This window comes from Rhinolophus ferrumequinum, chromosome 4 (assembly GCF_004115265.2).
Source record: "Rhinolophus ferrumequinum isolate MPI-CBG mRhiFer1 chromosome 4, mRhiFer1_v1.p, whole genome shotgun sequence".
NCBI lineage: Eukaryota > Metazoa > Chordata > Mammalia > Chiroptera > Rhinolophidae > Rhinolophus > Rhinolophus ferrumequinum.
Genome location: NC_046287.1, coordinates 88,069,967 through 88,096,358, shown reverse-complemented (window position 1 = coordinate 88,096,358; position 26,392 = coordinate 88,069,967). Strand labels below are relative to the sequence as shown.

At 41.0% G+C, this 26,392-nt stretch overlaps 1 protein-coding gene across 2 annotated transcripts; it reads left to right on the top strand.

Annotated features, from left to right (window-relative positions):
• The first annotated feature begins 1,223 nt into the window (after positions 1–1,223).
• PHF11 (PHD finger protein 11) lies at positions 1,224–26,015 on the top strand. 2 transcript variants are annotated; one of them, XM_033105191.1, is made up of 12 exons: positions 1,224–1,534; positions 3,969–4,097; positions 8,760–8,881; positions 11,386–11,493; positions 16,411–16,541; positions 17,797–17,840; positions 18,027–18,098; positions 19,740–19,807; positions 20,459–20,525; positions 21,144–21,275; positions 22,308–22,379; positions 24,538–26,015. In XM_033105191.1, exons 3-12 carry the CDS (start codon positions 8,780–8,782, stop codon positions 24,690–24,692), a joined length of 951 nt encoding a protein of 316 aa, XP_032961082.1. In that variant the 5' UTR covers positions 1,224–1,534; positions 3,969–4,097; positions 8,760–8,779; the 3' UTR covers positions 24,693–26,015. The 2 variants fall into 2 exon arrangements, with proteins under 2 accessions (XP_032961082.1, XP_032961081.1); XM_033105190.1 differs by lacking the exon at positions 3,969–4,097 and having other exon boundaries at positions 1,225–1,534.
• The last annotated feature ends 377 nt before the right edge of the window (positions 26,016–26,392 follow it).

The following is a 26,392-nucleotide window of genomic DNA, read 5'->3' as shown; positions in this document are numbered from 1 at the left end:
CAACGCAGCTACGGCAGTTATATCAGGGGCTAATTGGCTAACTGGTTACAGCTGACGGTCAATTAGCCACAGCTGTCAGCCATCTACTACCGGAGCCAGCACCTTTTCACGTGAGGCTGAGAGCCTGGAAACTGCTCTCTGGGACTCTGTCCCCACATGTGCATACACATACATACATACATACATACATACATATTTTCTTCTTCACATATTCTATGACCTCCAAGTTTCTTTTCTTTGTTTTCCCTGTATGTTTCCTTTGGTCGTTTTCATGTTCTGTAGGCTTTCCTCAGTTAGTGATCTTGGTGTTCTACTCTTAAGAATGGAACACTGAAAAGCTGAAATTACAAACAGAGTGGGGGAAGGGTTATTCAACTGCTTCATCATGACCTAACTGAGCTGTTCAGTCTCTAATTCAGTCTCTTTTTGGCCTGGCAAAGAACATAGGCATACCTCTGAGACATTACAGTTCAGTTCCAGATCACCATAATGAAGCAAGTATCACAGTAAAGCAAGCTGTAATGTTTTTGCTGGTGAAGGGTCTTGCCTTCTATTTGTAAAAATGCAATTATGTGCAATAAAGCCAAGCGCAATAAAACGAGGTACACCTGTAGTCTCCCATCCACCTGCTTGAAATGCAGAAAACTTGGCTGTAAGTCTGCTCTTCTCTCATTTGCAATCCTACACTCTTGCTTCTGTAATCTATTTGTCAAGACTATCCAAGTTACCTTTTTAATATTGTCTGTCTTTTCTGCTGTCCCAACTTGCCCTCTTTCTTCTCTTTTAAAACCTGCTTAAATTGCAAGATCTCCAGTTTTCCTTTAATTCCTCAGCAAACCACCAATATGTGGTTCTTTTCCAAAACAACTTAGTTTTCAACTGTAATACAATTACATGCATTTTTATGTTCTCTACATGGATATTTGTTAACATGCCCTGAAAACCTCCTCTTGTATGGTGCTTTGTAGCCCATGGGTGCTAAATAAAGGCTTGCGACTGGCAACTGGAATTAAGATCAGTTAATTCTGTATCCATTTATGATACACCTATTTAGGCCAAACTAGGTGAAACAATGTTTAGGAGCCACGGATAACCCCTCCGAAGAGCAGCAGTTTCTCCAGCTGAATCCAGAGGCTTTGGCCACCCACCTTACCTCCAACCATCAGTCGAGGAAAGGGGTGGGGGGCAGGTTGGGGAGGACGAGGCGTGTTTTTGTTTAAAAAAAAAAAAAAAGGCAGTTCAAATTCAGGCTCGGATCTCGGAAAGACGCGAGTTCCTGTTTGAGTGAGAACCCCATCTGCAAACCCGTCGCGTCTCTTCTCCCTCGGGACTTTTTCCTGGTCAGGGGAAATCAGTCATCACAGATCACACGAAAACGAAAGGCAGCTTGTGAACTTCCGGAAGCGCTGGCGCAGCGCACAGCGGTCGGCGGCAGCGGAGGGCAGAGCCATGGACTCTCCGCCGGGGCCTTTGTCCAGGTCGGCCGTCAGCGCCAACTGCTCCGAGGCGTGGGACCCACACCTCTACCCCACCGGTAGGTAGCTCGCGGGGCGGGGGCGGGCGGGGGGGCGGCCGTGCGGGAGCCGGCAGAGCCAGGGCTGGCCCGGGGCCTGCTCACTGATTGCGGCCGTTTTGGGGACCCGGCACCCGCCTCCGGAGCCGCACAGGCAGCGCTGATGAACTTGACTCGGCAGCTGTGTGGCCCCTCTGTTCACCTCCAGTGGCCCTGGGAGCAATTCTCAGTGGCAGCTATGACTTCCATTTACGTCGCCCACTGCCCGGTGCCACTGTTGTACTCCTTTAGGAATGCAGGCATCAGGGAAAACTCACGTAAACCCCGTGGGTTTTCTCTCCAAGCACAGCGCCACCTACCTGTAAAACAATGCAGGCGGAGAAGTGCCAGGGAGGGAGGCAGGCACTGCACCCTTCTTGAAGAGAAGTGGTCAGCTGGATGTCAGGAAGCAGTTTGGAAAGTTTCCCCAGAGAATGTGACTTTTTGGAACCATTCCCTCCTCTCCAGTTAGTAGTTCCAAGTTCTCAACATCCCTCTCTCCGTGAGTGAGGCAAAGTAATGAGAGTCAAGTCTTCTGTGTGGGCACCTTCCCTTCACATGTACTATCATGTGCCAGGCTCAGGGCTAGGTGCTAGGGATACACAGATGAGTTAGGCAGACCTTGCCCTAGAGAATCTATTAATAGTAGGCAGATCGCATGTGACCTGGTAAGAACCAGGGAGGCACAAATGAGCGGCTCCTAACTCAGCCAGGTGTTCACAGAAAGCTGTTTGGAGGTGAGGATGCTGGATCGTAGTTTTAAAGGGCAAGTCAACCAAACGTAGAAAAGTTGAAAGGGTGTTTCAGACAGAGGTAATGACATGAAGGAAGGCACCAGCCACAAAACATATGTGGCAACTACAAGCCAAGCAGTTAACATATTTCAGCTAGAATTTATATATGGAATGACAGAAAAGGAGTTTCTGGAGATGAGGTTCCATTCTGACCTTTTCACCTAACTCCAGACTCATAACCAACTTTATCAATGCCTGGAATGAACTCACACTGAATATGTCCCAAAGAGAAGTCTTGTTTCGCCGCACACACCCACATATGCAAACCTGCTCAACCACCAGCCTTCCCCGTTCCATTCACCCAGTTGCTCAGGCCAAACAAATGAAAGGCACTGGTAGCGCCTCTCTTTCCTCGTCACCTCTGTCTAATGCAAGACAGACCAGTCAGTTCTGTCTTCAGAATATATCCTGACTGCTTCTCATCACCTTCATCACCACCATCCAAGCCCAAGCCACCATCGTCTCCTGCCTGGAGTCTTGGTCTCATGCCTTCTACTTTAGCCTCTCATAGAGATAAGACTGCACAGCGGCCAAAATGGAGTTAAAAAAAAAAAACAAAAAGCAAAGGTGATTGTCCTACTCAAAACCCTCCAACAGTCTCTCATTACTTTCAGAACCATCTCTTACTCACTTACGGTGCACGACCCCGTGTCCTGATCTCATCCACCCCCTGCTGTGATGACTGCCCCCCCCCACTGCCCCATGCGTGTAAGCCCCCACACCTGTCCCTGCATCAGGGTCTTTCCATTTGTGTCACAATTCTCACTTCCTCAACATATTTAAGTCTCTGCTCAAATGTATCCTCCACAGCCCTGTGTGCCCATCCTATTTAAAAGAGCACCGTCCCCACAGTCCTCATGACTAGATGTCTCTCCTTTCTGTGCTCTGTTTCTTCAAAGCACTTTACCTGAAAAAAATACATGCTTGATGTTTGTCTCTACTACTAGAATATGAGTTCTGTGAGAGTTGAAACTCTCATTCTTTGCTTTATTTCTAGTGCCTAGAACAGTACCTATGGTAGTAAATAGGTTCTCAGTGTTTGTTGAAGGGATGAATAGGCTTGTACGTATCACTAAGGAGCTTGGCTTCTATTCTGTAGGTGATGGAGGATGGTCTTTATCACAGGAGAAAAATGTGGGCAAATGTGCATTTTAGATAGATCACTCTGGCAGCAGCCTGAAGAATGGAGTGGAGTCATGACTGGCAAAGCAGAAGCAGGGAGATGAGATTATTGAACCAGGTGAAGGACAATGAGGGCAGGACAATCCACCTCCCACACTGCTGCTGCTTCTCTTAAGCACACCTGTGCACACACATATGTACATACACATGTGCCTGTACACAGAGAAGTCAGGCCATGGGACTCCCAGTGTTAAGTAGGATTTGTTGGCTGCATATAGTACAAAAACAATTTGATCTAATTTAAGCAAAAGGGATGCTTGTTACTGGGAAGCAGGGAGACCAGACTCACACGCCCTAGGAGCATAGATGCTGTAGCATTTTCCAGAAAGGGCCAGGAAGTAGGACCTGAGAAGCCATCATAAACTTTTACCACACTCTCCTCTGTCTCTTATTTCCGCGTCTCAGCATATCTGCTTTGTTCTTCTCTTTCTTTGGTCCAGTTTTCCTGATAATGGGATAGAAGATGGCTACCCTCACAGCCTCCCAGTGCTTTCATCTCCTTCAAGAAACCAGCCCAATCTGAACTAAAACCTTCTGTTATGAATTCTGTATAGCTGGGAGCTGGGCAGGTAGGTCCTCTGTGACTGTCAGCTGGACCTAGGGAAGTAGCGTCGTAGTACAAACGTGCTTGCTGGGGGTCATCCCGTGTGTGACTGTGAGCTGGACAGATACCCCAAAGAAGTTCACTGAACACCCTACTCCTTGGCTGCCCCCTTCCCCTCCCACTCAACGCACAGACTCGTATTCCTGTTTGTATATTCTAGCTGGCCCCCGTGATGCATGCTAGCTATCCCAAATACACATTCAGTCATGCTTACCTTCTCCCAAAGTCATAGCCAGTCATGTCATCCAGAGACGAGGTGATAGAGCCGTTCATTTTCCAAGTCCATTACTAGGTTCATTACTCGAGGTAATGTCTTCTCCTCTTCTGTTCTGGTGTTCATCCAGTTTAGGTAGTCTGTCACTGGACTCTGTGATAAGGCTGACTTTTCCTACACATCTGATATATAGTGAAAGAACTGAAATAGTAAACTGTAATGAAAACTACGGATCATAGGAGAAAAGCAGAAGAAATTTCCAAGACAGCACCATAAATCAGTTGCCAGTCCAGAACATAGACTGTACCCTCCTGAAGGAATTACAGGATTAGGGAATCTCATTCCGTCAGTTTCACTCATTTTTTAGTGACAGAGTATGATCCAGATTCCGTCCTCATGATGGATTGCCCTTGTCTGGTGGGCTTTCGACCATCTCTGGGAAGAGGAACATTGGGAAGACACTCCCGACATTGCAAAGTCTGTGGCCTTCGCAATCCCTTCCCAGGTGGAGCTGGGCGTGGAGATTGACTAAGAGACCAAGATTATTTGTGTTGGTTTAGTCGAGCTAGTCATAGTTCATGTGTTCCTGGCTTATAATTTTTCTGTGGCATCTTTCTATAGAACCTTTCTTGGCTCCCAGTTTCATTTTTGAGAATTCTTGTCAGGTCACTGTGAGTCCTCAGGCATACAGGATCCAGTAGAAGGATTCTGGGAAGCCCTGCCGATCTTCATTGTTCTTAGTTTCAGCTACTGATGGAGACCAAGGTACTCTTCTCTAAAATGCCCCAGCCCCCATGATACACCTGTCCCTTACTGTCTTGAGTCTATATAGTTCCTGAGTTCAGATGGTGGGGGAATAGCAAGTTATCCAAGTATTTTTGGTCCATGAGTTTCTGATGACAGGTGGCAAACATTCAGATAGTGAGGGATGCCATATGTAAAAGCCTCTAAAGTGATACCTGCAACTACAAAGAGTTATGTGCACCCTCCAGTGTAGAAGAATAAATGAGTTAAAAGAGCCTTTTAGGAAACTGTGATGAGGGAGTGTTATAGCAGGAAAAAGCCATTAGAGGGAGCCTGTGTGTCCCACCTTGGGTTTCTGTCCATCGGCACTGGAAACAAGCTCCGAGTCACAGCCCATCAATGCTGCCACCACCACTGTATTCCCAGGTATCAAGACCCTAGGAGCTTGTGGACTTGGGAGTGCAGTTCAGACGGGCACAGAGACCCCAGAGCAAGCACAGGGGGCGATGTCAGGGGTCAGCGGCCGACAGCTCAGCTGTGCAGCACCTCTCTGATGACAGCTCAGCTATGCAGCACCTCTCTGACAACAGCTCCTCTATGCAGCACCTCTCTGACGGTCCAGCTTTGCACAGGAAAGGGTAACACTGGGAAAACGTCTAGCTCTTGTACAACAAGAGGCGCTGCATATCCTATCAAACACTATTGTAGCATTTTATTAGGGAATTTTAGCACTAGTAATTTAACTGACACTTTTTTTAAGCCTATGCTTTCTTTACAAATTTTAATGTCTAGTAAGAGTGTTTTTTAAATAAGAGCACAATATTCTATCAAAGTCAACTTTGGGACTGAGGTGAATAAAATATTGGGATTTTTCCCCTCCATTTTTATCCTAGGATAGCGGCTTTGTGTTGTCAGATATTAAAATATATTCTAAAGTGTTGAAAATTGTAAAGCGTGGTATTGGTGGAGGAAATGACAGGTCAATGGAACAAAACAGAAGTACGGAAACAAGCCCAAATGTATGTAATAACTAAATAGATGAAAAGGAGATTTTTAAATTAGTGGCTAACTAGTATGAAAATAAGTTACATCTGCATTTCATTCTTAACAATAAAATTAATTTCATATTAATATTTTAATATATTAATAATACAAAAAAATTAAAATTTTAGAATAAAATAGAGGTGTTTTCTAAATTATGTCCCCTTCACTCAAGAGTACAAACTATAAAATAAAAGATTGCTATCATTTCATCTATTAAAAAACATTTAAACATTCTGTATTGATTATCAAAGAATATCATAAACAAAGCTAAAAGACCACATATATGACTAACAAAGGGTTAATATCCTAAGTATATGACAACTCTTAGTAAGAAAATAGTGAATAACCATGTAGGAAAAATAGGCTGAAGACATTGGTGCCAGAGGAGAGATGTCAGTGCCACCTTATGGTGTGTTAAATTCATAATTATAGATAATGATCCACTTCTTCCTGTACTTCGTGTTCTTTCTTTTGACGTGGTCATCTAATTTTCTGCCCTAGCTGTACCTTTATGCTTTTAAATTGGGTAGATATCCTCACTTTTTTTTTCTTCAGTTTCCTTCACTGTCCATCCCCATTTATTCTTCTAAATCATCTTTTCTTTTTCTTCAAGTTTTTAAAAGTAACCTTCTTGGGGTTTCAGTTGAACTGACATTAAACCTAAAACTTATTAGGGGTAGAATCAACAGCAATATAATGTTCAGTTTTCCTATCCAGGAGCACAGTAGTGTTTCCATGTATTGAGGTTGAGTAAAATAGCTCTTTCATCTTGTTATTCCCCTGCTCAAAAATCCTTCCTCAAAAATCCTTTCACTGTCAGTTTCTCAAGTTCTTTTCCAGCTTCTTTTACACAGGCTCTCTTCTTCAGCCCACCTAGTTTTCTGTCTTCCCGTCAGACCTCTTGGCTTTTTGCCACATCATTGCTTCTGGCTACAAAGGCTCTCCCACCCCCAAGCCCCTTTCTCTCCATCTCCAGGTTGTACCTGCTCAATGACAAGCTCCATCTCCCCGGGAGCACTTTCTCCTCTATCCATAGCGCATTGTGTTTCCCACTCAGTTAGCAGTTATATTACTTTGTAGCATTTATTCTGTTACTCCATTTTCCTAATTACTCTTTGGTCTCCTGTTTGTAAGCTTCTTGCAGAAAATTCTGTCTTTATATCTCTCTGCTGTACTGTTCCTGTACAGCGCCACTTAGGGCTGTGGAGCACTTCAAATGGGCCTCGTCCAGTTGAGAGGGGTAAGTGCAAAACACAATGTTTCAAAGACTCAGTAGGAAAGAATGAAGTAATAAGTTTTATATTGATTAAATTTTGAAAGGATAATATTTCGGGTGTATTTAGTTGAATTAAAATTAATTTCACTTGTTTCTTTTTGCTTTGTATTGTGAGGCTCCTAGGAGTGTTTCAGCAACACCTGTCGTTCACATTTCTGGCTTAATTATGTTACTGTTGTGAGTGGCACTGGTGTAGAGCCCCCAGCACAAATCAGTGGTGGTTTTGACACGAATGAAAAGAAGCAGCTAGCTCATTGCATTTCATCTGAGGGGTTTCCTCTCAACCTTCCCCCACCCCGTTCTCTTGGTTTGTGGGGAGCACAACTACTAACTTGTATCCCCCACTAAATAGGACCCAAATCCAAGAAACAGAAATTAATTAAAGAAGAAACTCTTGGGAGTGTGAAATAAGTACTAGCCCCAAAGTGCAGTCTTCTGACTTTGTGAAATGCAAGATCTAATGTAAAAGCGACACCGAGAAAGCTACACTTCTGAATAACAAGCATGACTTTTAGGAACTGCTTAAATCATTGGCCTCATCTAAATTTAAAATTTCACCATTAAATGGTAAAATAAATCTTTCTTTCAAAACTAAAGTGTTTTCTACTTCAGAAAACCAAATAAATAAGAGGATGAGCACCAGAAAGGGCAAAGACGTTGCACGGTAAATGGATACTTGTGGCCAAATTAATAGCAAACTCAGGGAAGTTTACCTCTCACTGACACCTCTGGTGGGATATTGGGAAATCTGGCTTTTTTCTTTCTCTCTGCCTCTTCCCTTTTCTTCCTAGCTCTCCTTCTCTTAGGTTTCTTTCCTTTCTTCCATTCCTCTCTTTAAAAAAAAAAGAAAATCAATTTCCTACCTTCATGTATCTTTCCTAATTTATTATAATGCTAGTTTAAAGCACATTTAAATTAAGGTGCATTGCTCATTTACTTTTTTAATTCACCCCAAGTTTATTTTTGAATATAGTATGACATAAGTAGGGATCTAACTTTCTCTTTTACAGGTAGTTAACCAGAGTACAAGTTCTTAAAGACATCATTTTTTTTTGTTGATTTGTGATGACAACAATAGTTATTAGTGAGAGCATACTATGGGCAAGGCAGTGTTTTGAGAGCTTTGTATTTAAATTCATGCTTGTGTTTCTTAAATAAGGGTTTTCCTCATATTTAGGCGTTTTAAAATGAATTCATTAATGTTTCCTTTCATTAAACCATTAAAAAATACAAAGGAGTTGAAAATCTCTCATAAGAACAAGTGCCCTCCTTGTACTTTAAGACTAGTGGAGGAGTTACGGGGACCAAAAAATTCCACTTGTCCATTTCTCATCAGATGTTACTTACAGGTGTCTTTCAGGTTGTGGAAATGATGGAAAAAAGGACATGTGCACTATGCCCCAAAGACCTCGAGTGTAGTGTCCTGTACTTTGCACGATCAGAGAATATAGCTGCTCATGAAAATTGTTTGGTAAGTTACTTAAAAAACACATGGGTTCTTTTGGGAAAGGACATGCTAAAATAGAAAAAAAATGGTACTTTGGATACAAAGAATGATGAGTTGGCCACGGTTTGGGCTTTTACGTGGGGATTTAGGAAGCATATTTTTCTAACTTTAAAATTATTTCAGATCTTCTCGCCTTAAGATTACTTTTAATTTTATTTATAACTGATATGAGACACAAAGAAATACGAAGAAGCTTTTAAAAAGATATTTTAATGAAATATTTCAAGTATAACAGATACCCATAGACAATTAAACCAGATTTTAAAAATCAGGGTATTACGATGTTTGCTTCAGCTTCACGTTTTTTAAAGAAACAAAACAGATAGTTGGACTCTACTTCTCTATTCCTCCTTAGAGGTAATCACTGTCACAAGTTGCTGTTTTTTATTATCTCATGTTTTTAATTTTATGCTCCCACCACATATATTTAAATATTTATAAATATGATTTGTTTTACATGTTCTTGGACTCTATAGAATTTCTATCAAATTCTGTGGATAATTGAGACTTATCCATGTTAATAAACATAGTGCTGCCTTTAATTTTAAATGTTATAGTATCCCCTTTCTTCCTGTATCACTATTTAACTAGTCTCCTGTGAATAAGCAGGTTTTTCTAGTTTTTTTAGTATGACTAACCAGCTGTCATGAATGTTTCTGTGTAGGTCTTTTAATCCCCAGGAGAATTTCTCTGGTCCAGGGCCTGTAGCTAAAAGCAGAACTGCTGGGCGCAGGGAGGGAGCGTTGTACACCTCACTACATGTGCCAACAAGCTCTCCAAGGGAATAGTTCTACGTTGGACTTATACTGTTGTTTCAAAGTTAATTTCTCTTCTTCCTTGCCAACACTTGATATTAGGAGACTTTAATTTTTTCCTTTCTGTGGGTGTGAAGGTGTCCACCGATGGTCATTGGTGCCAATTCAACATCAACAGAAATCCCCAGTTTAGGGTGGGGTAAAGAAAGAAACTTTATTTAGTGCAAACAGCTCAATAGTGTTACAGCTCAATTATGAAACAGCACCAAGCATGGCGATGGAGCAGCCCTGTAGCCCAGCGGCCCTGGAGCCAGGCCCCTCTCTGGGGAGACTGCTCTGCTCTGAGCTCCACTGCCTAGTGAAACATCGTGGTCTTCAGTGTCTCCGCAATCTGCAGTCTTCGGTGGAAAAAGAAAGTGCACTCTCCCAGCCACAGGGGAGCTGACTTACCATGCTTCCCCGAAAATAAGACTGGGTATTTTATTAATTTTTGCTCCAAAAGATACATTATTAGGGCTTATGTTCAGGGATGTCATCCTATAAAATCATGCTAGGGCTTATTTTCCGATGAGGTCTTATTTTCGGGGAACACGGTATATAGACAGAAGTCCCCACTCCTGGTCCCTGATGGTACTCATGCAAATGAGGACTACAAATCTTCGCAGCTTGATTGGTCAAAAAAAGCACTGTCCTGATTGGTCAGAATAGAGCTGCTCTGATTGATTGGTGAAGATGCTAATAGGGATATAACTGCACAGCTCTGATTGGATGGGGAAAGTCTACATCCTATTGATTGAAATACAATTCCAGAAACTCTTATAAGGGCTGGCTTAGATGGCAGGAACACAGTGCACGCAGGCAGTTCAGTGTAGGAAGCAGGCAGTTCAGTGCAGACTTCTTCCTCCAGCACGGCTTCCATGAAAGGCCACTGTTTAGAAACAGTTGCTAGGCTCTGGTTTGTTTGTTTCTTAATTTTGAGCCCAGTTAGCCACCAGGATCTCTTCTTGGTAGGTATCTTCCTTCTCAGGGTGCTCAAAGGCCTGTCATTGTTGTTTTATTTGCAGTTCTTAGATTACTAGTGAGGTTGCACCTCATTTGCTGTGCTAAAGCATGGTTGTTTTTTGCCTTTGTCACTTGTGTCTATAGACTACATTTTATCTCTGAGATTTTGGTTTTACTTATATTCATACGTACTTATTTACATATAAATAGTTTGTAATGTTTTATTATATATGTTAGCTTTTAATTTTATTTATGGTGATTGTTGTCACACAGAAACTTGTAATGTAGTTAAATTCATCGTTATTTTACTTTATAATTTATGGGATTTTTTCCCCTGAGAAATCCTTTTCTGTTTTAAGGTTCTATCTTTTTTCCCCCAAAGTTTTTAAATTTGGCTCTTCTCATATAGCTTTTTAATCCAACTGGAATTTATTTAGACTACAATGTAAAGTAGCAATATACTTTTCTTTTTTTATGATTAACCACTTTTTCCAGTACTGTTTACTGAATAACTTTGCCTGGGGATTGGAGCCACTTCCAAAGAAAAGCAGGGTGGCTTGTGATCTGCTCACACCCCCCACGAGGTGATCACTGTTCTCTCCCCAATCCATGTTCCACTCCTGTTGAGTCCTTTTGGGTACCATTTTCTGGCTTGCACCTTTCAGCAGTACTTTGTGCATACTCTGGGTTTTTTCTTTTCCCAATCTGCAGCTGTATTCTTCAGCACTTGTGGAATGTGAGGATCATGATCCACATAATTTCGATAGAAATTTTGATGTGGAAACAGTAAAGAAAGAAATCTCTAGAGGGCGGCGGTTGGTAAGTATAAATGATTTTATTGCTCATACAAGACAAACAGACCCTCAGGGAATGCCTTCAAAAGAAAGTCTATTGACTAATAAACCAGGGATGGAGATGCCGCTTGGAGAGCTGAAGGAAGTAGGACCTGAACTGAACATTTACTATTTTAAAGTAAACTACAACAGTCTTCATCAGCAAAGTAGATAGGAGTTAGAATTCTTTGGGCTTCAAGTAGAAGTTAAACTGGCTTTAACGAAAAGGATGCTTATTTTCTCACTGAGCCAGAGGAAAACCTGGTTTCAAAGTGGGTTGATTCATTGACTCAATGATGCCATCGAGGGCTCATCATCCTCTCTGCTCTCCTACCCACAAAATCAGCTGGTCTCTTGTGGTCACAGGGTGGCTGCAGGCAGCACTGGAAATATCAGGCTTTCTTGTTTTCTGTCAAGGGCAAGAGAAAGTTTGTCCCCAAGCATGGAATGAGCCCCTTCAGAGAGTTTAATTGGGCCACAGCCTTCTTCCTGCACCAATTACTAGAAGTGATCATAACCATTCAAGATGTCCCCCTTGGAGCTGGGGTCAGCCCCCCCTGGGAAGGGAGATTGCTCCGTGGTTACCCTGCCCAGTCCGGTACATTCCACTTCCTCTGTGAAAGGCCCTTCCCATCTTAACCAGCAGTACAGCAGGCGTGAGCCCCTGAAGCCCTGACCACCAGCTCTGTAAGGTTAAGGACCTGACAGACATGTATTTAGCCCTTGCGAGGTGTCAGCACACGCATGGGCAGGGTCTGCACAGGCCGGCGTGCTTAGAGAGGGGTCAGCACGGGGCACTCGGCACCAGGCGCCTCACGGCCGCTGCGGCTCCGGAATGCTTCCGAGCGGCTGAAAGTGAAGACGAGGAAGGGGGCATTCCAGAGACGGGACAGGATACACAAAAGCGTGGAAGGCAAGCACGACGTGACATGTAACTGTAAACCTGTGACTCTCCGTTCTCTTTACTGAATTCATGGCACTCCATGGCTGTACCAGAATGCACGAAACCATTCCCTTGTTGTCAGACAGAGTTGATTCTGGTTTTCCACTGTAACAACTACTGCTGCAGTAAACATCTTTGTACATATGTTCCTGCACACTTGTTTGAGTGATGCTGTGGACCGTTTTCCTAGAAGTGGAATGGCTGAGTCATAGAGAATTCTCTTTAAAAATTTTGAAACATGCTGACACACTGTCCTCCCAGAAAGGTTGTACCACTTTCTACTTCTGTGCATAGTGGATAAAAGAGCCCTTTCCCTAGCTCTTGACAAAAATGAGTATCACAAGCATGTTAATTTTTGCCAGTCTGCAAGACAGTTTTATTTTGCATTTCCTGGATCAGGGGAGAGGATGAACATTATTTCTCTTTCGGCATCTCCCGCGCCCCGGCTCCCCCGGCGCCCGCAGGTCTCCAGCGACGCCTTCGCAGGCAGCGGCCCCCCGCACAGCCGTGGTCCAGCGTTGCAGTCACTCTCTTCCAGAACCGGGACCCCGCCCCCTACCACCCACGCGTACCACTTCCGTACTCACCTAGCCGAGCCCCACCCTCGTGAAACACATCTGTCCACGATCTGCATATGCTGAGTAGCACCCACACTTGAATGAAAAACCCACAAATGTGCTGACTGATCTTAGATTCATGGCCACAGACCTCAAATGGACCCTCAATACTTCACCCTGTACCCTCCATATTTACATATATGCTCATCTCACTTTAAAACCGCTCCCCTGTCCAGCTTCCCCTCCCCAAGTTAATGACCACACCTGATTTCTTTTTTTATAGACTTTACTTTTTAGAGCAGTTTTAGGTTCACAGAAAAATTGAGGGGAAGGTCCAGAGCTTTCCCATGTATCCCCTGCCCTCTCCCACCCCACGGCTCAGCCTCCTCCACTAACATCCCACATCTGGGGGTACATTTGTGACAAAGTGGTGACCTACAGTGACGGATCACAAACACCCAAAGTTCACAGTGTACATAAGGGTTGATTCTTGGGGTTGTACCTACGTTTCTTTACCTGATTTTTACTGAGAAAATGGAAGCCTTTAGATAGGAACTCCTCCTGTCCAAACCTCTGCTCACCCACCTCTATCCCAGCATGCCTCACTCCTTCAAAGCTAACCCTTCTCATGGACTTTGCAGCCAGTTCCGTCCCCTCCTTCAGGACAAGGCTCTAGCATTTCTATCCTCTTCACATTAGTATCCTCCTTTCTTTTTTGGGGGGAGGGGAAGGGGAACAGGACTTTATTGGGGAAGAGTGTGTACTTCCAGGCTTTTTTCCAAGTCAAGTTGTCCCTTCAATCTTAGTTGCAGGGGGCGCAGCCCACCATCCCTTGCGGGACTCGAGGAGTTGAACCGGCAACCTTGTGGTTGAGAGCTCACTGGCCCATGTGGGAATCGAACCGGCAGCCTTTGGAGTTAGGAGCATTGAGCTCCAACTGCCTGAGCCACCGGGCTGGCCCCCCCTTTCTATTATATTATTCCCTTCACAACTGATCATGTCATCTTAAGAAAACAAAACCTTCCCTTATACACAAAAAAACTGGTCAAATACAAAGTCACTACTCTGTCCTTCGTTGACCTTTCAGCAGTATTCGTCACACAGTTGTCTATGTGCCGTGTGTCTTAAAGCACTTTATTCTTTTGACCTCCTTCCTGGACATACTCTGCTAATGTATCTCTTCCCTTTCTGGGTGCTGCTTTCCAGGCACATTGGCTGTTTTTCCCCTTCTGCTCAACCTCTAAAGTTTGGAGGTCCCAGCGCTCTGGCCTGGGCTCCTCCCTCAGTCGGAACAGCCTTCCTACATGGCCTCACCCAGTTCTCATGGCTCCAATACGTACTTAGGCCAATGACTCTGTGTCTCCAGCCCTGACGACCAACCTGACATGTGTCCATGGATATCTAATAGCATCTCATGTTAAACTGGCCAAAAAGGAACACAGTTCCATCCCCTACACACACGTATATATACTCCATGCAAACCTGTTCACTTCTTACCTCAATAAGCAGCACATCATCCATCCATCATCTCCTCATCAACCTCCCAGCCCAGCACCGAGGCTACTAGTGCCACCCTGCAGACCTTCCATCCTCCACTTCTCCCTCTGTATCCACGGAAGGAAGTCACTGGTGTCCCTAATTGGATGGTTGCTGAACACTCCTGAGACTTGTCCTGCTTTCTCTCCTGCCCATCCCTACCCCAGCCCGTTCTCCACACAGCAGCCAGAATAGTGTCCTAAAACTATCACTCAGTTTATGTTCCCCTTGCATGAGGATAAAACCCCAACTCCTTACTCTGGTACATAAGCCCTACATGATGAAGCCCTTACTACCCCTGGCCCTCCTCTCTGGTCCAACAACTCTAGCCCCACCCCTAACCCCCTTGTCCTTCAGGTAAACTGGCCAATGGGGAAGCTCATTCTCCCTGCCAGAACATAAGGTCTTCTGCTTACAGTATTCTCCCCCCTGCTTTTTTGTGTGCTAGGAGCTCTTATTATTATTCATAGCAAAGCTTCTATATCACCTCCTCAGAGAGGCCTTTACCCGATGTGAAGTAGAGATCCAGTGACACTGTTACTTTGCCTCATGTGAATTCTCTAGAAAGCATCTATCACTCTGTCCACTACAGTGGCCGGTACCTTATCCACTCGTTACCCCATCCCCCACAGTGCCTGCCACACCACAGATACTCGGTAGTTTTTAAATGAATGAATGTTTATTCGCCATTTGTATTTCTTCTCTGATTTGCTGGTTCCCGTTTTTCCCTGCATTATCAAGGACTTAACCTGCTATCACATATGCAGCAAATATTTTCTTTCAGTCTTTTCCTGTATACGTTTTAATGGTACCTGTCACCATAAAAATGGAGGTTTAAGTTTTTTATATAGTTAGATCTGTCAGTCCTTTTTATTGTGGCTTTTGGGTTTCCTGCCATGCTTAGGATGCCTTTCTCAATATCATACTTTTTTTATCCAATATTTTCTAATTTTTACGATTTTTTTAAAAATAGTTATAGCTTTAATCCATGTGGAATTTATTTGGCAATATATTGTGAGGTAGGGACCTAATTTTTTTCCTGCACATATAGCCAAGGGACCCCCAAAATTAAATGACCATTGTTTTATGCTGTTTTTAAATTCTATCTTTATCATAAATCTAATTTCTCACCCATATTTGAATTTTATTTATGTGGCTGCTTGTGCCGACCTCGGGATACTGTGAGCTAGCTCCTGTTTTGCAAGGTGGTTTCATTGTGCTTCCACTTCATACAGCCTCAGTCACGGGCTAAACAAACCAGTTAGGTTTTTGTGGGCACCTACTATCCTCCCAGCCATTTCTATACCACCGTCATATATAAAATACCAGATTGATAAGCTAAGATATAAAAGCAAGAGAGCAAATGAATTGAACTAAGTAAAAGCTTATTACTCAGGATTTTTTTCTCTTTCATTTAAAATGTTGGGCCTTACTACATAGATTCCAGAGAGGTGTCACTTCCTTTACCCTCCATCATCCTCAGTAGTAAGTGTGTAAGACAGGCACTGTTACCTGCAGGGAGGAGAGAGGAAGTGACTGGCTAGAGCTCACAGGCTCAATGTTCCTAACAGGACCCCATGCCTACAGCTGGACAATTTTGCCAACCCTGCTTTTCAGAAATCTCTTTTAAAAGAGAGATTTTTTCCCCCAAAAAAAAGTTTTCTGCTTTTAATCAGATCATTACAAAACAGTCCGTGCGAAGCATTCTAGTTATCTGAATGGCCCAAGTTTAAAGTACCTCATGTTTGTAGCAGGGGACATTAGGTCCGCTGGCCTAAAAATAACATTTAATGACATGTTTAACTTTAAATTTTAACAAAGATTATGTAAAACAGGTGCTTACTCAGTAAAACCTATTCTTCTGCAGAAATGCACATTTTGTGGTAAAAGAGGAGCCACCGTGGGATGTGATGAAAAAGCCTGTACCAAGACTTACCACTTTTTCTGTGCCAAGAATGACAATGCAGTTCTACACTCTGGATCTGGAGGAATTTATAAGTATTTAATAAAACAGTTTTAAAGCCACATTTTGGGGAACTGGAATAAGGGATGGTTAGATTAAGGCAAGGAGATTTTTAAAGCTAATTTTAGGCAGATGGTTTTCCAAGAACTTGGTTTGGGGATGCCCAGTTGAGAACCAGACTTCACATACCTTCTCTAAATATCATAGGAAGAAAATAAGTAGGGTTGGTTGTGGGTTTGGTTGTAGTCTTCCTACATCCTTCCTTTCCTGGTAGAAAGCACTGGTCGTCATAGTGGCATGAGTGACTTAATGGGTAGCCAGTTCACATTTACGCTTTTCCACAGACAGGAAAGGAGCCTTACTTGTTAGTCACAGGTCCACAGTTTATCCACCTTGTCTGCTGACTGAATGTCTTTTCCCACCACTGTGACGACGATCTTACCTAGAAATAGCTTCTAACGATAATAAAGACACCATGCAGCGAGTACAGTAATCAATCATTAAGTCCTTAAAGAAACTTATCTTGTTTGTATTGCCTTTGGCTTTTAAATCTTGCTTTATGTATTTCAGTAAGTCTTCAAAGTTAATTTTGACCTAATAAGGAGTATTTCAAGTCCAATAGAATTATATTTGTTTTATCCAGGAAGAAACTTGAGCTTCCTTCTGATGAAAGGTTTCAGTTCAGTTAAATAATTATACAGTTTAGTCGGGGAAAAAATCAGTAAACTAGTTGTTAACTGAATTGATTCAGGTCACGCTCTTTTTTGGTATGTAGACACAGTCTAAAATATGTCATATAAAGTTGAAGAAAAACAATCCACCTTAAAAACATTTTTGACCTGTTTCAAGTTATGAAATGAAATAAAAAAGAATGATAGTCCTGGGGGTGGGGGGGGGAACCTCTGCACCCGAGATATCCCTCCTGATTCTCAACCACCACACCAGGGGTGTGGTCAGCCCGTTTTGTTCTCCGTCCCTTCTACCAGTTTCAGTGTGGCCCGTTTATATCCTTAGATCTAGAAGTTCCAGTCAACTAGCCTTCAGGTGATTTTCAAGGGTAGTGGTTCTGTAATTTAGTTGCAGTTTTTATGTGGTCATGGGAGGAGGCGAGCACAGCAGTTACCTATACCACCATCTTGAACAGAAGTCTCAAGCAGCATGTTTAACAAGTTTAGGGAGAAGCCACCATGAAAAACAGTTTAGTTCCTTTTTAAATCACAAGAAACTAGGCACAGTATTTGAAAAGTGTAATTAAAGAGTTAACAATTCTCTGAAATTGCATGTTTTCAGCGTGCTTTGCCGACAACATGCCCCACTGAAAGACACTCAAATTGGTAAGTCTCTAAAATTTAGTATTGCGGGTTTAAAGAAAGGTAAACATTTAGGTAAGACATGGACTAATAGTCTGCTTTACTACACTCAATTAAAATACAAATTTCTGAATTAAAATTTTACATACTTATAAAATTGTCAGTTTCTTTGTGCAGTGTGTAATATACTAACTTTTCTTCGTGAACTAGAGCTACACTCAGTGAAGCGTCTGCCTCGGGTCTTCCATCCTCACAACAGTCGGAAGACTACACCAAGACGAGGTAAAAAGCTTTGACTTTTGTGACCGCTTCTCCGAATTCTAAAAGAATATCAGAAAAGTGCTGCATAGTCCCTGAATGAAATTTTCCTAAGAATGCATGGTTAGCATTTCAGTTCTAATTAAGGATAATTGTATTCCGGCTAACTGGAGTGGTGGGCTGTACATTTCATTCGCAAATAGCCTCCGTGTACTGTCCGTGAACAGCAGTGTATTACCAGCACTAAATCTGGAGTCAGGACCTCTTTGGAAAACACTCAATTCTGTGTCATGCCAAGTGCACTTTGTGGTGGTAAACAGTACTCTCTAAACAATATTGTTACACTAATTTTTCAGTCATTACCCCCCCCTTTTTTTTTTGATAACAGGTAGACGTTTGGGGGAAGAATAGTAAGAAATCCTAAAACCACACGCTTTGGAAATATGTGTTGCTAGTAGGGATTTGTATGTCTCATGTATAGTAAGCATTGGTCACAGCTTAGGTCCTACTGAGGACAGACGAGGAGGGACGTAAGTTACACTTTGTAGGAATAATTGGGTATGCATAAAAGAAGCCATTCAGAACTATAATAAATGCCATTCCAAGGCAATATCCTTTTTTTAACGTTGAGGGGTTTTTTTTGGCTGAAAACATTACCCTTTTAACTTATCAGGAAATTTTATCAGGAAATAATACGAAAAACGTTGTCAACCAGTGTTTATTGACAGGGAAAGACAACAGTAATGTATTAGTTTTAAAAAGCAGATTATAACACTGTCTGCGATGAATCCTCTCCCTGAAGGAAACCATCGTTTCTTTTGAATTCTTCCAAACATTTTCTGTGTATACAAACATACCTACTATTTCACTTTGCTTTTCTCATTTAATATATCCTAGAGATCCTTCCATATCAGCACAATAGGTCTACCTCACTTTTAAAAGACCACATAATAGTCTGTTGTGTATATTATTCAGTTCTGTTGCTGAACCACAGTTGAACTAGTCTCTGCATGATGGACATTTATTTCCAGTTTTTTCTATCACATTTAATACTGTAGTTAACATTTTTCTCCATTCAACTTTGTGCCTTTATGCAACTATACTATTAGGAAAACTTCCTATAAGTAGATTGTTGGATCAAAGAGTATAAACAGTGAAACTTTGGATAAATACTAAAAAAAAACTTTGGCTAATTATCCTCCAAAGAGGTTGCACCAGCAGTATACAATTACCCAAATCCTTTCAAATGTTATATATTAAGCACCTTCATCTTTGTCAATCTGATAGGTGAAAAATTCTATTTCTGTATTACTTTGCATACCTTTACTTAGGAGTGAAATTGAATGTACTCCCGTCTTTTGATCAATTATATTTTGTTTCCTGTCACCCGATCTGTTGTTTTTTTTTCTATTTAATGAACCCTCTCCCCAAAGAGTTCCCATTTGCCCATTTTTCTACTCAATTGTCTTTTTCATATTGATTTATAAGATCTTTTTATCTTTTTTAAGTTGGCCTTTCATCATGTATTGCAAACACTTAATCTAAATTTGCCATATTTTTTGACTTTGTAATAACTTTTGGCATGTAAGAATTTTATATTTTATGTAGTCAAGCATTGGTCTTCCCTGTTATGGATTCTAGTTTCTACATGATTTATATTTTCAGTTCATTTTGCACAATCGAAAAGAAAAAGGGGAAGGAAGAAAGGTACCTCAACACCTTTGCAAGTGCAGGTATTTTGTCTTAATTTTTATCATAGCTTTAAGTTTATTCATACAAAGTCCTCATTTTAACCATTCTGAATTTCAGGTGTAATGATGATAGAACCACAGCAAAATGGTTATTAAAGAGAGGTTAGATGTGTCTTGGGTATCCAAGCACATAATTCAGGAGGTGCCATTCCTACAGCTCCTAACACACATTCCCTGGTACCAAATTAGTGGGAGGAATCTGAGCCCACAGGGAGCTTGTGGTCTTAAAATGGGCAGAGCTGCAGTTGAGCGTCCTCACCTAGCCAAGTATTTCCCAGCTGCGTGATCCATACTTGACTTAATTTGTAACTCCTATAATTTTCTGGATCACTGCTATGTGTAAAGCATATGAAAACATTTTAAGGATTTGAAACAGCTTTTTACCCATCAGCTCATATAAGCTAAATGAGTATGAACCAGCGACCCTCACCTTTTACTGTTTTATACAAGAGGTGCTTGTCACACCTCTTGATGTTTTGTTACACAAACAAAAATATATTTAATGTTTACATTTACAGATGAATCTGTAGGCACATCACTGAATTATACACAACAAAAGATTGGTTTCCATTTTTTGCAATATTAAATGGCAACAGTAAAATCGGTGTAATCTTGATTTTTCTCTCCTTCTAGCAACGTGAACGAATGACATTAAATACACTCATAAAACAAATGAAGGAAAAGGATGGCAGACACACAGGTTTGCTATAAGTTGTCTGTAACAAATACGACCTATAGTACGTACAAAAATGATGATCCATGTATTTCCAAGTCGGTATCCCACTTCGTTCTTCTAGCTTTGTAATAACTAATTATAAAACTTTTTTATCATAACTACTCTGTCATAACTACAGCAGATCAAAATAACTTAGGTTGGGATGGTTCAAGCTCTTCAGTATTAAGAATGGACACACTGCTTGATACAGAAGCCAGGGTTGCCTGAGCTCACACTGTGTAGCAGAAGTCAGTGACTGTAGCTTTCTGTTCTTTAAGGGCAGACATTGCTTAACAACACAAAGTACCCACCTGACAGGAAAAAGTAACGGAGCCTCTCATCTCAATGATTTGAAGCTAAATTTTAGAGAATTCTCTTGATTTGTATAATCTAAGCAGAGAAGTTTTTCACTTTTTGTAACATTTCATTCATTGTTTCAGCTAGAAAGTGAGGTATAGTGAAATTACAAGAAATAGAAAAATTAAAGGTGCTGTATGTATTATCTTAATTATGCTCATCCAAGGTCTGAAAAAGTGACCATAAAGTGCTTTATAATAGCTGCCCTAAGAGCATATCCTTCTAAAATGTTTTTCTTCTTTTTAGATGCAGTTGTAAAAGTTGCTTTTCTTAAGAAATGTAAGGAAGCGGGACTTCTTAATGACTTATTTCAAGAAATACTAGACAAACTCCATTTGATTCAGGAAAGACTCATGGATGAGACTGCTTCAGAATCAGGTACTAAAACAGCAAAATTTTTACATAGAGACTTCTCACAGACCTACATGTAAAACAAAACCAAAAAAAAGTACACATTTTTCTTTGTGATATTTCTTTCTTTTCCTTCTTTATCTCATTCTTTAATAAAAATCCATTGTTCCAGATCTCTCGTCTTTTATAAAATTAGTTAATTTCATAAAAAGTACCCAGAGGCCCTGAAGGTTTTCATGTATTTTGCAGAGGTGCATAACTGAGGGTGACCAGCACGATGGTCAGAACCTAATTCAGTCGCATCCATCCCTCTCCACGCCCCACCCCCACCCAGCCCCACAGCTCAGCACGCTTGTTGCTAAAATCTCAGAATGGTGTTATATTACAGTTTTGATTTGACTCAAATTCTGTTCCTTAATAAGCCACGTGTTTGTATTGTTCAAGTTTAAAGTAATTTTAATGTTCTGATTGATGTTTACTTAGTTAAATGTGACCTTTCATTAGGAGCTCTTTGGGGAGCTGAAGTTCCATTCATATGTGCAGGTATATAAGCATTTAGCCTTCTTATAACCTAGTTTATGAGCTTAAAACCTGGATTATAAATATAGCTATTTTACAAGGAAAAGCTTGACAGTTTATACTTCAGACAAAATATAAAATAGATGCTTATTTGAAGGGGATTATTTTCTATAGGTCAAGATCAAAAAATGAAATTAAGAGCAAACATTTCTAAAAGCTCTTTCATTGCATTCTTTTATTTATTCTTTTGTCTAGACCAAGCACTTCTCAAACTTGAGCAGGCCCCTCAGAATCATCTGGAGGGCTTGTTAAATCACAGATAGCTGGGCCACGCCCCTGGAGGGTCTCATTCACTAGAGGTGCCAAGAATTTGCATTTTGAATAGGTTCCCAGGTCAGGCTGCTGAGGCTGCAGTCTAACACTCAAGTTCTTCAGAAAATGACTGCTCTGTCTACTTTTCCTTATTTTGGGTTATGTTGGGAGGTGTTTCTGCCTATGTAATTATTTAAATTAAAACTGAAAATGTTTTTCTCCCTCCAGACTATGAAGAAATTGGGACTTCACTTTTTGACTGTAGATTGTTTGAAGACACATTTGTACATTTTCAAGCAGGTATAAGAGTTATAACCAAGCAGCAAAGTTGATATGTATCATAGATACAGAAATAATATACTACTACTCAGGTGATAAAAATTATATTTCAGGAGAACGTTCATTGTTTTATTAAATGAAAAAGCTCACTACAAAATATCACCCCTCACACACAGAAGACAAAATGTGTGAAATACACAGAGACACATACGTACACAAAAACACCGCACCCAAATGGAAACAGTACTTTTCTGTAGATGGTTGGATTATAGTGATTTCCTTTGTTTTTAGTGCTGCATTGTACTTTCCACAGTTTCTAACATACACGTAATACTTTGTGTAGAAACAACAAAAAATTGATTGCAAAATGGGAGTACCTGGACACTGTGTTTGGGATTTGGCAGGAACAGCTAAGGCTTCCTTCGGCCTCTGCTCTCAGGCAGCCAGGCTCCAACAAGCTGTGTTGCCGTGTCTCCCTCTCATTTGCTATGATGTACACAAATCAATTCTTTCAACATTCTCCTTTAGATCTGGGGGGTGGGGTTGGGATTGTAACTGATTGACTCTAAAAGTTCACCAGTAAACAAATGAGCGACAATAGCCAAGAAATTTTTCAAAAAGAAGAAAACTTGAGGGGAGGGAGGGCAGAGACTTAACCTTTCTATAAAATACCAACCATTTATTGAGTCGGTCCTTTCACCATTGTTTAAGACGCCTTCAAAACAGGCTAAATTTCCACTTGTGAGTCTGATCTGACTTGTCAGTCAGGGCTGCCCCACACAGCTGTGCGGGCTGTGCGCCCTACACACTCCTTTTCCAGGGATGTGTCTGTCTGTCCAGCAGATGGTGTCAGGACAATAGGTTGTCCCTGTGGAGAAAATACTAGTCCGTAACCCTGTCTCAATATACACAAGATTTTCTCAGGTTTGTTTTCAAATTACACATTTCTATTTGAATTTTGTATTACATTTATAATCAGCAGAAAAAATATTTTGTTAAATGTACCAAAAATAGTATCTTTTAACAGTCTCTTGAGAGTGTCTGCATACTGCTAAGGGTAATATCCATGTTTTGTTTTGTTTTTTTAAAGCAAGCTTTAAAATCTGTTTTTCTAAAAGCTTTATTTTGTAGAGGATTTTCATCTGTGTTTTATTTTCTTTCATATAAAAATTACATGTTTGGAACATGTCACATATCACTACAGGGGTGGGTGGCAGCATATAGATTACAGAGTAATATTAGGGGCACCAGGAGGTGACACTATTTGGACTCTCATGAGAAACTACCGTGTTTCCCCGAAAATAAGACCTAACTGGAAAATAAGCACTAGCATGATTTTTCAGGATGACGTGCCGTGAACATAAGCCCTAATGCGTCTTCTGGAGCAAAAATTAATATAAGACTCAGTCTTATTTTCAGGGAAATATAGTAGGGCTTGTTTTATATTACAAGCACCCTGAAAAATCATGGTAGGGCTTATTTTCTGGTTAGGGCTTATTTTCGGGGAAACACAGTAGTTTAAAAGGCTTAACTTTTGACACCCCTAGTGATAAAGGCTCTCTTGCTTAATTTAGCCTTTCTAATGTTCCAGAAAGTTAACTACAGGTATACGCAGGTATTCTAAAGAAAGATGATGTATGTCTTAATATTCTTCAATTTTGAGGTTTTTTAAAAAATTACACTGCCACTGAGTAATAGTTATTTATAAAGCCTAACTAAAGTAGCTTCTTCCTAAATTTCTACAATAAGCCTTATTTCTAAATAAAATCAAAAGTTTCTATGTAACATTACAAATTGGATGCATTTTTGTGAGTTGCCCATATCCTTGCAATCCTAACCACATGCTCTCCCATCATCTGTTAACAAATGGACAGTTATACAGTCGCTGCTTTTGAGTTTTCAAAGATACACAAAAGGGACTTTTTCTGTTATAAATGTGTACAAAATCGTAAAGATTTACTGACCAGCTTATGTGCGATAAATACTAGAAATTCTATCCTGAATTAGAAGAGGAAGCAGAAGCATAAAAAAATGACTGCCTGCTCACAAGACCCTAGATTTTTCTTATTTGGGGCTCAGCTCTGGATACCAGGCACAAGCAAATAAAAGAGGCTAGAAATAGAACATTATTTATAAAACTACTGAATAACTGAAATCATTTTATTTCTCCTTATCATAGCGTTAGAGAATAAAATTCATCAATTTGAAGAAAAGCGGCTGCAGCTGAAGGAAGAGATTGAGCTACTTCAGGACTTAAAACAAACCTTGTGTTCTGTTCAAGAAAATAGAGACCTTAGTTCAAGTTCTACTTCAGTATCTTCTCTGTCTCCTTAAGAATTACCATTTCATAAGCCAGGAATCTGGCTTACTCGTGAGCAGGTTGAAAACTGGAGAGCCGGCCCGTGAAAGCCCCAAATCTTTAGGACAAAGCCTCTCATGTCTCTGGTGGGCAAACTTCAGTCCTCACCAGCTCTTACCTGTTCATACCTAACAGGATGTTTACTGCCTCCCTCTTATTATCTCACTTCTACCTCTCCGCTGATAAAATGTTTCTCAGGTTTTACTTGAGTAAATTGGATTATGCCTCCCATCTCTCCCACTCTCTATACTAAAACTCTTTTGGTGGCTTCCTGCTGGTGCATTGCCTCCCACCCCTGTTCCACTCCAGTGAACTACTTGACTTTCAGTAATACACCAGGTGCTCCTAGCCCCAGGGCCTTTGCATATCCTGTTGTGCTGACTGCTGCTGCGGATCTCATGATACCAGTTCTGCCATTTAGTCCATCTGAGTGTACTCTTCCTTCATATCACTTCCCAGTGTAACCCACCACATCCTATATCACATCATAAAAGTATAAGCTCCATGAGGGTAGGAACTCACTATTCTTTGTTTGCTCACTTAGATATAATCACATTCCCAGCACCTAGCATGTTCAATAAATGTTTACTGAATAAATGCATAAATTATCATAATCTTTTGAGACTAGTTCCAGCCCATAATGCCTCTTAGATATAATAAATTTGAATATTCTGCTTTTACTTGGACTAAATTTACCTGTCTGCTTGTCAAAAAGTCTGATTTTCAAATTTCTTCTCAGCCACAGCCACCACATGGGCATACATCATCTTCAAAGTAAACATTAAAATTTAAAACTGGACTCTCCAAATAAGAACATCAGTGGGAATATATAAGAATGAGAAAAAAAAAGACTTTTCTCAAACTAACAATAAATAATTCAGATTTTTATGCCCCACCATTAGGACCCCTGAAAACCTCACATACGCATTTCTAACTTTTTACCATAGTACCCTGATTTGCACTAATGCTACATTTCATGAGTTTGATCTGAGTCTCCAGCATGGAGTCTGGCATGTGTAAGTACTCAAAAACTATCTGATTAAGGAAGAATATGTAGATTAAGCATCTTAAGATGCTTAACCATAGAGCTGGGAGGACTATGGGTGGAGCTGGGCTCCTTGTTAATTCTCTAGTCTTGACTTCCTGTTGAACTTGGTGGTAACTTCTGGGGAAGGGATGTTGGCCTCTGGACTTTTTCCACATGGGTGGCCGGTTGGGATACTGGGCCGGCAAGTGTGTATATACACATTCTGTGGCTTTCTTTTTTCTTTTCCCAAATAAACTGTTCTTTTGGTGGATTTTCTGGAGAGTTATTTTTTGCTGGTCAACAAGATAAAAAAGAACGTGTTCCTTCCTATTGTAACGGCAACCCTAGCCCAGGTCATTCTTACCTGAGGGACAAAATATTAATCAGTGGTTTTCAATTTTGTCTGCACATAAGAATTACCTGGAGGACGACCCGATGAATAAAGATTTCCCCTGGTCTAGATGATAACTCAGCTTCCTTTCCTGATATTACATCCCGTAGCAAAGCTTCTCTAAGTTAACAGTTTTAATGACATGATCTTTATTTGAAAGGAAACCTTTGTCCCCCACTTTACTTTCAAATTTAACCTGTCACTCATAGGAGGTAACCTGGCACAGTGCCGCTTGTGTCTGGCAGGACACTCATGAA